The 14,533-nt window shown below is 42.1% G+C and overlaps 1 protein-coding gene across 3 annotated transcripts in view; it reads right to left on the bottom strand.

The window, feature by feature from the left end:
• col28a2a (collagen, type XXVIII, alpha 2a) overlaps nucleotides 1-14,533 on the bottom strand; it is a 113,386-nt gene that overhangs the window by 57,121 nt on the left and 41,732 nt on the right. For all 3 annotated transcript variants that reach the window (XM_072579257.1, XM_072579255.1, XM_072579256.1), the window contains 4 exons: nucleotides 13,526-13,594; nucleotides 11,847-11,915; nucleotides 3,300-3,368; nucleotides 1,231-1,299 (listed from right to left, as the gene is read on the bottom strand). In XM_072579257.1, the coding sequence (XP_072435358.1) occupies nucleotides 1,231-1,299; nucleotides 3,300-3,368; nucleotides 11,847-11,915; nucleotides 13,526-13,594 (276 nt within the window). The remainder of the gene's footprint in view (nucleotides 1-1,230; nucleotides 1,300-3,299; nucleotides 3,369-11,846; nucleotides 11,916-13,525; nucleotides 13,595-14,533) is intronic.

Here is a 14,533-nt window from a genome sequence, read left to right as displayed (position 1 = left end):
CAATCTTAACGTTAGAGCCAGAATTCCTCTGGAGTGAAATCAGGAAAGATTTTTTTCACACAGACCAGTTAACGTTCAGATTTCACTCTTTTAAAGGCTGTGGTTGATGGGTCAATATAAATATACAAGAATGAGAGATTAATGTATTGTTATTAGATAAGGCTATCAAGAAACAAAGATTGAAGATATATCAAGAGAGTTGAGCTTTGTTCAGTGAAAATTAATTAATGCTGAAACAGGTTTATGGAGCTGAATGGCTTATTTATGTTCCTGTGTTCCTAAAATTCATATATGCTTAAATCACGATAAACAGATGAGGTAGAATTTAATGATTTCCCACTGGCAGGTCTGGGTGAAGTGGGGCACCCATAGAATTCCTGACATGGTCTTCCCATTGACCCAGTCTGTCCACAATTCTATGAAAGGACTGGGAAGGCTTAAGCTGACTCATCCAGTCTTTCATCAGTTGTGGTCCTTAAGTGGTCAATTAATAAACACTCGAGAGATGTTTCTTTTCTGGCCTCAGTTTTCAAGCTGGAGAGAGAGAACCCAGAATGTAATCTTGCTCAGGAGTGGGGACACCTTTATTAGTTGTTTCCTTTAGACTTTGGGCCACTTTCCTCATGAGATTTGCCTCAAGTCGGTGCTCCCTGCTCTTTACACTCTCCACTCTCCACTCTTGGTCAACACTGCAATCTCACCTCTGCCTACAACCCTGGGCCTCACCTCTCTTCCCACTGAGACATCCATATCTACTAATCTTGATCTCCTGCTACAAGGATTCTGAGGATTGCCTGTAGTCCCAGTACTTGTCCACTGCAATTTTTGTTGCTGATTGGACTAGAGAGCTGTTAGCCAAACAGTTCTGGTTGGAGGCTTGCTAAGGTGTGATTTCCTCCTGGGCGAGTGTCAGAAGTCTCATCTCAGAGAGTGTTAAATGGCTGTGGTTCAGTCAGTATCAGCACAGATACATTCCCTGGTGTCTCTTCAGGTTTGGGGGGTGGGCGGGGAATCCCAGACTCCTCAAAATCCTGGCCATCAGCATCTTTGAAATAATCATGAGTCCGGCATATTGTAAGAGCATGGAACACACTGGTAGGAGGGGATAATTTAAGTTTAAGCAATTCAGTCAGCAAAAGAAAAATCGAACAGGATCTGTAAGTCACAAGAGGTTAATTTTCACCTGAATTTAAGCCCGGCAGGAATTAATAGGTCAAAATGAGCTTTTACCTTTTCACCTTGGAATCCAATACCAGATGGTCCAATAGGACCAGGTAATCCAGGAAAACCAATTTCACCCTGATGAAGTACAAGATACAATAAAACTATTAAAAAAAAGCACATTAACAAAATATAATAAAAGTTACAGATTTTAAGTGAAATTAGTTTAGTTGTGGCAAATAAATTTCACATTCTAGTTCTGTCTTCTGTTCATTGTTATTCATGTACTACCTTAAACTGTCCTAAAGTCTCAATGCCCCTTCTGCAGTCAGGAATGTAATACCCAGTAATCACTGTTGCTTTGACTGGTTTAAATATTATTAGGTGATAATGTTTGGATTCTGCAATCTTATTCTCAGATTCATATTGAAAAGTATTTAGGTAGTTTTATTGAAATCATGTTTGCAATTAACTGGCAAGATTTAATTAGCCTTTCACAAAAAAATAGAATATACCTTCAGATTATTCAGGTGTATGAAGAGCCAAGGCTATTAACTTTATTGAACTTGTTGAAGCTTGGGCCTTATTCCCCCCGAGCCCACTTGGACTGCTACTATCATTCCCGAAAGCTAGAGGATGAACACATCAGGCCAATGCATACATGTTAAGACTCCTGAATTTTGCTCAGGTTAAAGAATATACAAGAGAGTAGAAACAGCATGAAGTACAAAGACTTAAAAAAAATGAAGCTAGAATAAATCCACAAGGAGTTAATTAGACTTTTAAAGTGGTGTTTATTATGGAGTTTGAGTAAGTGCAGAATATTTGAAAGAATGAGTTAGATATGCATCGCATTGATCTTCAAGAAATTATATTATTTTGAATGGCCTGTTATTGTTCATAAATGCTGGGTTAATATACTGGATTGAAACTTTATGCAGCCAGGTCTCTGATTTCTGTGCTGCGATTTATTATATATTTCTCCGGAATAAATGAAAAATCAAGAGGTTAACAGTTATTCCATCTTGGAAGGTGAGGTGTCAGTATCTGAAAACTAATTTTGAATTACTCAACAGAGCATCCCTCTACAATAGACTTCCCCTAACGGTTGGCATGCAGAAAATAGTTTACATAACTGAATATTTCTAGATTTTAACAGATAATATAAGCTCTTCTTGACAATAAAACAAGGTTTTATTTTAATTGAACCAAGTTATTTATTGCTTTAGTAAAGAGATAACATCTGCATTACATTTTGTTGAATTTTGACAAAGGAGAGAAACTTTGATCTCAGCACTTCGACATACTTCTATATGAATGAGCCTAAGCTTGTGTACATTCTAAATTCAGATCATCAGTATAGTGTGGATGTGTCCCAGTACAGAAATAACCATAATGATGAAAATATGGAGGAGGAAGGTAGGTCTTTGTGTTTCGATATGGCTCTATCAACTAAGACAGTTGACTGAGAACCAAAATGGGTAATTTTAAATCCTTCAAATGCAAAAGAAAATGTTTCTTTCAGGTCACACTAAGCCATGATTAGACACTGAAGCAGTTTATATTCTAATCATCTGAGGTGGACAAATTAGCAATGATGCAATTGGCACTGGCATCCACCCTAAATTCCCAGGGAGTCAGTGTTGATACTGTATGATAGAGCTATACTGGGAACCTGCCACCTACACAGACTTAATGGGTTGGAGGTTCAAAAACAAAAGAAATGTCCCTTTGTGTCCAACTGCAGTCTTCAGTTTTTTGGGTCCCTGAAACCATTAACAAAACTCCTCCAGCCACAGCCAAGTTTGCTTCTGTAGAATTATACCACAGGGACGATTTCAGGAATTGTGACAGTCATTTAGTGGTTATGGGCTCCCAAAGCAATCAGTAAAACTCATCATTCCTTAGGTCTGCACCTTTTAAATAGTTATTCTAGAGTGGGCTAATCCTTATCATTCTGTATCCTATAGAGAATTGTGTCACACACACATATATAAATTTGGGAGAAATTTATTACCAAATCTAACTAAAGTCAAAATTAGCCTTTTGGTTCTTAAAAGCTGAGCATACGTTCATTGAATCAGCTGTTGCAGTTTCAACTAAAATTGTATTAGGAATCTGACAAACCTAAGCCTTACCTTATCACCTTTAACACCGACACCTGGAGCTCCACGGGGTCCCTTTGGTCCTTCATATCCACGATCACCCTAAGCACAATGTAAAGCATGAAGGTGTTTCTGCTATTTTCCAAAGTTCAAAAAAGACTTCAATAAAACTTGTTCTGAGAAACAGAGGGTCACCTTTTGTTGGTGAAAGGAGTTGTAAACACAAGAAAGTCATCCAGGTAGTAGCAGGACATCAGAAAAAAAACTGGATAAGAAGTGAAAGTACATCTTGTGTAGTTGTAGAAATATTTCAATTGTGCAGCTGCACAGTGCCTGAGGCTTGCAGGATTCCATACAGTGCAAACTGAGTATTGTTTCAGTTTTGCTCAAAAAGTGAAGACAAAGATTGGCCTGCTGTCAGAAAGTTTTGCATTATGACTTGGGGCAGCTACGGAGAATTTAGTGCTTATCAGATTGCATTTAAAGTAGTATTATTTCTTTGGGGAAATTTTGTATTCTTAGGACATGGTTATTAATAGGGACATTTCTCATGCAGCTTATGTAGCACCGTCAGTATCTAGGAGGCATAATCTATGTTTGTAATCTAGCAGCAGCTTTCCACCTCTTGGGCACTGAAAGCCTTTCCTTTGTGGTCAATGCCACAAAAATGCAGAAAAAAAATGAAAGGTCATAGAGGTGTACAGCATGGAAACAGACCCTTCGGTCCAATCTGTCCATGCCAACCAGATATCCCAACCCAATCTAGTCCCACCTGCCAGCACCCAGTCCATATCCCTCCAAACCCTTCCATTCATATACCCATCCAAATGCCTTTTAAATGTTGCAATTGTACCAGCCTCCACCACTTCTTCTGGCAGCTCATTCCATGCACGTACCACCCACTGTGTGAAAAAGTTGCCCCTTAGGTCTCTTTTATATCTTTCTCCTCTCACCCTAAACCTATGCCCTTTAGTTCTGGACTCCCTGACCCCAGGGAAAAGACTTTGTCTATTTATCCTATCCATGCCCTCAATTTCGTAAACCTCTATAAGGTCACCTCTCAGCCTCCAACGCTCCAGGGAAAACAGCCCCAGCCTGTTCAGCCTCTCCCTATAGCTTAAATCCTCCAACCCTGGCAACATCCTTGTAAATCTTTTCTGAACCCTTTCAAGTTTCACAACATCTTTCCGAGAGGAAGGAGACCAGAATTCCACACAATATTCCAACAGTGGCCTAACCAATGTCCTGTACAGCTGCAACATGCCCTCCCAACTCCTGTACTCAATACTCTGACCAATAAATGAAAGCATACCAAACGTCTTCTTCACTGTCTGATCTACCTGCGACTCCACTTTCAAGGAGCTTTGAACCTGCACCCCAAGGTCTTTGTTCATTAAGTGTATAAGTCCTGCTAAGATTTACTTTCTCAAAGTGCAGCACCTCACATTTTTCTGAATTAAACTCCATCTGCCACTTCTCAGCCCATTGGCCCATCTGGTCCAGATCCTATTGTAATCTGAGGTAACCCTCTTCACTGTCCACTACATCTTCAATTTTGGTGTCATCTGCAAACTTACTAACTGTACCTTTTATGCTCGCATCAAAATCATTTATGTAAATGTCAAAAAGTAGAGGACCCAGCACCGATCCTTGTGGCACTCCACTGGTCACAGACCTCCAGTCTGAGAAACAACCTTCCACCACCACCCTCTGTCTTCTACCTTTGAGCCAGTTCTATACCTTCTTCAAAGACCACAATTTCGCCCCAAACGTGATCGACGATGCCATCCACTGCATGATCCTCCGCCCTTGAGCCCTGCCCCTCCAACCGCCACCAGGACAGAACCCCACTGGTCCTCACCTACCACCCCACCAACCTCCATATACAGCGTATCATCCTCCGTCATTTCTGGCATCTCAAAACGGACCCCACCACCAGGGATATATTTCCCTCCCCTCCCCTATCAGCGTTCTGATAAGACCACTCCCTCCGTGACCCCCTCATCAGATCCACATCCCCCCACCAACCCAACCTCCACTCCCGGCACCTTCCCATACAACCGCAAGAAATGCAAAACTTGCGCCCACACCTCCCCCCTTACTTCCCTCCAAGGCCCCAAGGCATCCTTCCATATCTGCCACAAATTCACCTGCACCTCCACACACATCATTTATTGCATCCACTTCACCCGATGTGGCCTCCTCTATATCAGGGAGACAGGCCACCTACTTGCGGAATGTTTCAGACAACACCTCTGGGACACCCGGACCAACCAACCCAACCACCCTGTGGCTCAACACTTCAACTCCCCCTCCCATTCCACCAGGCACATGCAGGTCCTTGGACTCCTCCATTGCCAGACCATAGCAACACAACGGTTGGAGGAAGAATGCCTCATCTTCCACCTAGGAACCCTCCAACCACAAGGGATGAGAACAGATTTCTCCAGTTTCCTCATTTCCCCTCCCCCCACCTTGTCTCAGTCAAATCCCTCGAACTCAGCACCGCCTTCCCAACCTGCAATCTTCTTCCTGACCTCTCCGTCCCCACCCCCACTGTGGCCTATCACCCTCACCTTGACCTCCTTCCACCTACCACATTTCCAACGCCCCTCCCCCAGTTCCCCTTCCTACCTTTTATCTTAGCCTGCTGGACACACTTTCCTCATTCCTGAAGAAGGGCTCATGCCTGAAACGTTGATTCTCCTGCTCCTTGGATGCTGCCTGACCTGCTGCGCTTTTCCAGCAACACATTTTCAGCTCTATATCCAAATGGCTAGTTCTCCCTGTATTCCATGAGTCTAACCTTGCTAACCAGTCTCCCATGGGGAATCTTGTTGAATGCCTTACCGGAGTACATATAGATCACATCTACTACTCTGCCCTCATCAATCCTCTTTGTTACTTCCTCAAACAACTCAATCAAGTTTGTGAGACATGATTTCCCACGCACAAAGCCATGTTGACTATCCCGAATCAGTCCTTTCCTTTCCAAATACATGTACATCCTGTCCCTCAGGATTCCCTCCAACAACTTGCCCACTACTGAGGTCAGGCTCACCGGTTTATAGTTCCCTGGCTTGTCTTTACCGTTCTTCTTAAACAGTGGCACCATGTTTGCCAACCTCCAGTCTTCCAGCACCTCTCCTGTAACTATCGATGATACAAATATCTCAGCAAGAGGCCCATCAATCATGTTTCTAGCTTCCCACAGAGGTATCAGAAATAACAGATCACTGTTGTGGAATTGGTTATTTTGTGTCATAGCATTCACAAGGAAGTACTTTCTCAAACATCTAGTATGCTACTTAAGTCTAAGACTTTCTGACAAAACAGAATTCAACTGTGAAATACTTTGTCGTTCTAATAGATATCTACTTATATATTATGACTATTGAGTCATACAGTCATAGAGATGTACAGCATGGAAACAGACCCGCTGGTTGAACTCATCCATGCTGACCAGGTATCCTAACCTAATCTTGTCCCATTTGCCAGCCCATGGCCCATGTCCCTTTAAATCTTTCCTATTCATATACCCATCCAGATGCACGGCAGAGGGCATTAATGTCATGCCAGAATCTGGAGAGAGTTGGCCGGGGCTCAGGAGCAAGTCTAACTCAGTAGTGGAATTGGACCTTCATGAGATAAATGGTGTAAATGCATAGACAGTAGGTTGGGAGGTGCAAAGGGCCATCGCTAGATGTGAAGGGAACAGAGCGTGTGCCTTGGCCCTAATAAAACACCGGAGATTAGAGGTTGGCTACCATTGTTGGATATGTTTGCACACAGCCCAACGATGGACTGCCAAACCAATTACAGAGAGCCTGGTGAGAAATGCTAGCTGCCTGCTTCCACGGGCAGCAACCACCCTGACCCTGATGGGGAAAGCAATTAGGGCAAATCTTGCATCACCACCCGAACTCAAGGATAACTGCAGTCCCAAGGCTGACATGCTTCTGACCACAGCCTTCCATATAGTGGAAGGCAAGGGAGAAACGTGTATTTGCACAAATCAGGGGAGACTCCATTTGGGGATTGCCCAGTGTACTACGATGCTGTACTTGAAACAATGACTCTTGCTCAGCAACCTATGCAAATGGTACGATCATCAACATTAATTGTTCCTTCATCAATAATCACGATGGCGGGTATAATATGGGCCTGTGGAGAGAGAGGGTGCCACCACCTCCCCCTGGGATAGAAGGGGTGCTGCTACCCTGCAGTACTATCCACTGGCATGACAGTGTTTGTCCCAAAGGTCAGGAACAGGCAAACCCGAAGGAACATCCCACGGCATTGGAATGGGTACACACTCACAGACCCCTGGACTACACCAGGAGCGAACGTTGGGTGGTCTATTCTCTTGGGCAGAGACAACGATGGCAATAAACAAGATTAATGGCCTCGCATATAATGTATTACTATTAGCAAATGAGATGGAGGAAGGTCGAGCATTCAATAATACGAGTTAATGGCAGTAAGGGAAGCAATGATACAAAACCGACTAGTACTAGACATACTGACGGCTGAGAGAAGGGGCATCTGCAAAATGTTAGGTACCTCATGCTGTTTTAATATTCCTAATGAGTTCCAGAATATCACTAGTGTAATATATCATATGAAGGCAGCAATAAGATGCCTCCCCCAGCAGATGACCCCTGGTTCCAATGGCTTTGGGGAGGTTGGGGGTATTCGATCCTACACGTTCTACTAATAATAGGACTAGGTAAAAACAATGACTGCAGATGCTGGAAACCAGATTCTGGATTAGTGGTGCTGGAAGAGCAGCATCCAAGTAGCTTCGAAATCGACGTTTCAGGCAAAAGCCCTTCATCAGGAATAAAGGCAGTGAGCCTGAAGTGTGGAGAGATAAGCTAGAGGAGGGTGGGGGTGGGGAGAGAGTAGCATAGAGTACAATGGGTGAGTGGGGGAGGGGATGAAGGTGATAGGTCAGGGAGGAGAAGGTGGAGTGGATAGGTGGAAAAGGAGATAGGCAGGTAGGACAAGTCCGGACAAGTCATGGGGACAGTTACTGAGCTGGAAGTTTAGAACTAGGGTGAGGTGGGGGAAGAGGAAATGAGGAAACTGTTGAAGTCCACATTGATGCCCTGGGGTTGAAGTGTTCCGAGGCGGAAGATGAGGCGTTCTTCCTCCAGGCGTCTGGTGGTGAGGGAGTGGCGGTGAAGGAGGCCCAGGACCTCCATGTCCTCGGCAGAGTGGGAGGGGGAGTTGAAATGTTGGGCCACGGGGCAGTGTGGTTGATTGGTGCAGGTGTCCCAGAGATGTTCCCTAAAGCTTTGCTAGGAGGCGCCCAGTCTCCCCAATGTAGAGGAGACCGCATCGGGAGCAATGGATACAATAAATGATATTAGTGGATGTGCAAGTAAAACTTTGATGGATATGGAAGGCTCCTTTAGGGCTTTGGATAGCGGTGAGGGAGGAGGTGTGGGCGCAGGTTTTACAGTTCCTGCGGTGGCAGGGGAAAGTGCCAGGATTGGAGGGTGGGTTGTTTGGGTGCGTGGACCTGACCAGGTAGTCACGGAGGGAACGATCTTTGCGGAAGGCGGAAAGGGGTGGGGAGGGAAATATATCCCCGGTAGTGGGGTCTGTTTGGAGGTGGCGGAAATGTCGGCGGATGATTTGGTTTATGTGAAGGTTGGTAGGGTGTAAGGTGAGCACCTGGGGCGTTCTGTCCTTGTTATGGTTGGAGGTGCGGGATGTAGATGAGATGCATTGGAGGGCATCTTTAACCACGTGGGAAGGGAAATTGCGATCTCTAAAGAAGGAGGCCATCTGTTGTGTTCTGTGGTGGAACTGGTCCTCCTGGGAGCAGATCCGGCGGAGGCGGAGGAATTGGGAATACAGGATGGCATTTTTGCAAGAGGTAGGGTGGGAAGAGGTGTAATCCAGGTAGCTGTGGGAGTTGGTGGGTTTGTAAAAAATGTCAGTGTCATGGGAGTTGGAGGACTAGTCATACTCATACTGCTTTGTAAAGGATCATGCTTGTGTACCTGCCTACGCCATTTGCTTATGAGTGCAGTGGGATGCCAAATGTTAAAATGATCAGAGGCCCCACAGCAGGAAGATCTGATTGCATGGATCCCACCATATCGTAGCATTGAAGTGTGTGACATGTGAAAATGGGCTGTGTACAGGGCACACCAGAGCAAGCGACGATACCACCAGAAAGCTGTGTTGCAGGTAGATGGTGTCTGAGGAAAGGTCAGGTGCTCCCTAAGCAGTTTGATGTTTAGCTATCTGGCTCTGTATATTTCTTATGCCATTGTCATAAAATGACAAAAAAAAGAGGGAAAATGTAATGGAAAATTAACAGTTGGTTATTGTGAAATCTATAAAAGCATGGTTGAAACAAAGTAGTAAGGGCCTGACTTTGCAAAGCCACGCAGACAGACAGAAAAAAAATACCGACAATAAGGAATTACAAGGACAGTAAGCTATCACATCGAGTCAAGGTATGAGAAAAACAACTCCATATGTGGAAAGGAACTCTAATGTTCCAGGCTCTTCTCCTTATCAACACCGCAAGGTCAAGCGAATTATAATATAAAGGGAATATGTGAAAGATATCAGGCGCCCCTTACATGGGGCGTCTTGCCAATGTATCAGGTCGACTCTGCAGAGTCCAAAAATAAACTTTCTCTTTGCTCTTGCTAGCATTTGAGTCAAGTCGATTTAATTTCCATGACAGTCCTGATGAAGGGCTTTTGCCCGAAACATCGATTTTCCTGCTCCTCGGATGCTGCCTGACCTGCTGTGATTTTCCAGCACCACTCTAATCTAGTCTCTGTAAAGTCCCTGCCCCTCTCTACTTCACGTGCCTCTGTCCCAATTCAGTTGAACCTAACTACTGAATATTTGCTTCTTTACTTTCACATACCAGCTCAGACATTTTCACCTGGTTTTGGGATCAGACAGTATTGGTGAGGACATTTTGGTGGAACCCTGAGGAGCATGTTTATGCTTCCACACCACAAAAACAATACTACAAACTACTAGTGGTCTGGACTTGCCCTTCCCCCATCCCATGAGCTTCCCCTGCGCTATCCTCCCCAGGACACTTATGCAGTATCCCTGCTAGTCAATATTCTTGGGTGTCAACATCAATGCTTTGTAATGCCTATTTGGCACCCACTGTTCACTGGGCGGATTCAAATGAAGCCTTGGCCTCAAAACTATGAGGACGCTGTCTCCCTCAATCAGCCAAACTCAAAATCAATCTGCGCAGTGAGCATTTGGAAATTACTGAAATGAATCAATACTGCAAAATAGAGCAAAGTCAGCAGTTCTAATAGCTGCAGGTTATCTGTGCCAATTCAGAAAAACAATCTCCTACTGGAGTGTGATGGTGCAATCAACTTCACTCAGAGTACTGAAGTGAACAAAGGAAAAATTAAGAGCAAAGCAATACAGGAGGAACTCTCAGTATATCAGCTCAAAACAACAGGTTGTTTTGATATTCATTACTAATAGTCATACAGCATAGAAACAGATCCTTTGGTCCAACTCTTCCATGCCAACCAGACATCCTAAACTGAACTAGTGCCATTTGTCTACATTTGTCTACATCCCTCTAGACCTTTCATATTCATGTACCTGTCAAAATGTCTTTTAAATATTGTAATTGTACCCACCTCTACCACCTCAAACTATACATGCTACACCCTCTGTGAAAAAGTGCCCCTCAGGTCCCTTTTAAATCTTTCCCCGCTAAACTTAAACTAATGCCCTATGGGTTTGGACTCCCCTACATTTGGGAAAAAAGACCTTGGCTATTCACTTTACCTATGTTCCTCATAATTTTATGAACACCTGTAAGGTCACCTCAATATCCTATGCTCCAGGAAAGAAAGTCCCAGCCTATCCGACATCTCCTTATAACTCAAGTCCTCCAGCCCAGCAACATCCTTGTAAATTTTTTCTGCACCCTTATCTTGTTTAACAATATCTTTCCTATAGCAGGGGGAACAGAATTGTACTCAGTATTCCAATGAAGACCTCAACAATGTCTTGTACAGCTGCAACACAACATCCCAACTCAATGCTCTGACCAATGAAGGCATATATATTTAGAGAATTATTTTATGATATGTAGGTTATCATTTTACAGTACTGAATGATCTACTGGTGAATTAGAATTAACTAAATATTCATGCCATCACTTTTCAGAATATATACCTTTACTGATACATAACATCCATTTTAAATTACCAGAAATATGAAGATTGAGTGCATTGTGTAGGGTGGATCTGATAAATTATATACAGACAAATAGTACTCTAACATTTTAGCCAGTAACAAGTCACATTGAAATGAAGTATAGCTGCATTTGAGTTTTCTTAAAAACATTGCACCAAGTATGTTTAATGCTTTATTCAACAACTGTTGTATTAACATTACACTGCCAGCATGCCCTGAACAAAAACACATCATGTTTGGTATACCCTGCTTATAGGGAATTTCTTTCCTACATGTTGAAACAATGTTAAAACAGTCCTGGGTGAATCTTTTACAGAGAAAGACAGACAGTGTCTAAAATGCATTTAGAATTATGCATACCTTCACTCCGGGCCAACCTTCTCCAGGTAAACCTCTATCTCCCTGAAGACCTGGAGGCCCTGGAGGACCCTGTACAAAAGAAAATAACATTAATATTATGAACCATGTCATAATAAAGCAATAAAAACCTTTACTTGCTGCTGAATAGTAATGGAAAATATATTGAACTTGAATTAAACTTGCAAACAATCAAATTGCCTCGGACTTTGTGAACTGTGACACACAAAATTCACTTTTCAGAATATAGCAGTGACTCACATATTGCACATTATCTCCACTAAAGACTTGTTATGGAAAATCAAAAGGTCCTCAAAAAATGCATATGACTTTCTTTCCTGCTCATAACCCTGAGATGGGGAGAACAGCTGCTGACAATGAGTCTCCCATCTTCCCTGATTCTGCAGGTGACCAAAAATAAGATTTAAACAGGAGAGCCTCCCATCATCCTGAATATTCATGTGAGGTCAGCTGGAGAGCTTCCCGTGGGCAGATCCCAATACTTTCAGCAGGGGATCAGATAATGCTCAGGATCCTTGTCTTTAATAAATGCGGAAAAGACATTAACTGAGGCTGTGCTAAACTTGGAGGTTACAAAATACAAAATGGTCATTAATTGTGTCAAACGATACGATACACACACAAAATCATTAGAGGGTTATATTGACAATCGGCAGTCTTCCTAGATGCAAAGAAAATGTCCAGAAAAGATGGACTCTTCAGTGCTAGTGGAACTTTAATTTCTGCTTTGTGGGATAAGGCCACAGCACAAGAATATTAAGGGTAGCTATTTCATTTATTCGACTTGGGTGATTTCTGTTAATCTCTCAATATTGCACTGGAACATCAGTCTTGATTTTTTGTACTAAAGTCCTGGAATGAGACATGAACTCAATCTTATGCCTCAAATGAGCCACATAGTAGGGTACTGCAATGGTTAAGATGCTGCACTGGATTAAAGGACACACAAGTAATGATGGTGAGATGGCTGTGTGAGAGGGCTAGCAACAGGGAGGGCTCCCAGATTTATTAATGCTTCAGTAGATAGTTGACGTTGATGAAAAAAAAACTCAGTGGCGTGTAAAGCAGACTGTTGATCTGTTATTATGCATTCTCTCTTTATAAAACGTTGTCAGTGCGACAAACCTTCTCAAGTCTAAATATGTTGATGCCTGTTATCTCCATCCTCTTCTTTCAAGCATATAAAAAAGGTCACAATTGAGGTATTTCAAAGTTTGCCAGTCATGCCTTCTGTTGACAGCATGCTTGACATTTACAACTCAGCACATTTTAACAAGACCAAAGCCCATATACTGACATATCAGCAATACAGATGTTCTTGCCTAAACATAAAATGTCTGTACAGTTGAAAATTAGACTAACAGCTAATACCAGGTAATCTGCTTCGTGAATGCTCCACCCAACAATAGGTGAGAACAAAGGGAAACACAAAATGGCTTTCACATAATTTTCCTCCCAATTTCATCAGCTGAAAGAAAAACAATTGGGTTAATGTACATGAAATATTATAACCTCAGGTGATACAGAAAAGAAGTCTACCCTATTTTTTGTTTATATCTAGTATATTTGCAGTTTTTTGTTGAAAATATTTTTATTTTATCTATTCCAATGTCTAATTTGATTCTTGGCACTGGATTCAAATACAATTTGACACAACTTACTGGTAGTCCAGGTTCACCAATCCCAGGGGGGCCAATAGGCCCTGGTCTTCCTATGAAACCAATATTACCCTAAACAAAGAAAAATGAATTAAATAGAGGAAAATAGTGTTTTGAATTTAAGTTTTGATAAAAAAATCCTTTGTGCCATTCTTACAAGTAGAATTACTTCTCGTTGAGGGTGACGGAATAGAAAATTGATCTACTTCTATTGGTATTAAATAATGCAAAAATACATTTGGAGTTTTAAATTAATACTTTATAAAGCTTTCATTACTGTTTATCAGCTAAAGAACAAGTTGTCAGCAGAAGGTTTAAAATGTTCTGTTCTAATAATGTGAAGAAAACTCAAGTCTCTATCCCTGTCTCCATGAATGGCTTAGAACAACAAAGTACTCCTGTTTGGCAATATGAGACATTTTATATGTGAAAATGTGGAAATTAAATTACATTAAATGATTAAGGGAGACATTATGCCTGGCATGTAATCAAATGTTTTAACCTTAGGAATGCCTACAGGTAGATTTTACATTCAGTAGAGAATAACTCCAGCTGCAACACTTGGAATGACTATTAAAACTCTTAAGACACAAGTCATCCATAAAAAGTCACATTTTGAATGTTTGCTCTTAAATGGATATCAATTATGTGTTAAAAGAGCTTGCAGCAATGGCCAATTTCATTGAAGGTTTTGTATTTTTGCATTTAAGCTTTGGCCAGCCTCATTTACAGGTCTCTGTTTTCAATCTACAGCACAATAATGGAAAATTGAGAAGTTACTATATTAGACTACCAACAATTCCAGGGAATCATTTACTTCCCAGACAAAGAAGTATTACAATATTTCATTTCACACATCATAATTTTGAAAAGCCACATAACATTGTACTACAGTGCTACTCAAATGTTGAGTGTAGCTTTGTTATTGTAATTGAAGCAGAATTGACTGTTAGAGTAATACTAAAACTATGAATGAATACTAAAGGAGATGTGTTATAAATTTGTACCTCT

Source organism: Chiloscyllium punctatum, chromosome 10, assembly GCF_047496795.1.
Source record: "Chiloscyllium punctatum isolate Juve2018m chromosome 10, sChiPun1.3, whole genome shotgun sequence".
In the NCBI taxonomy this organism is placed as follows: Eukaryota; Metazoa; Chordata; class Chondrichthyes; order Orectolobiformes; family Hemiscylliidae; genus Chiloscyllium; species Chiloscyllium punctatum.
The sequence above is the reverse complement of the archived record's forward strand: the minus strand, read 5'-3'. Positions and strand labels throughout refer to the sequence as shown.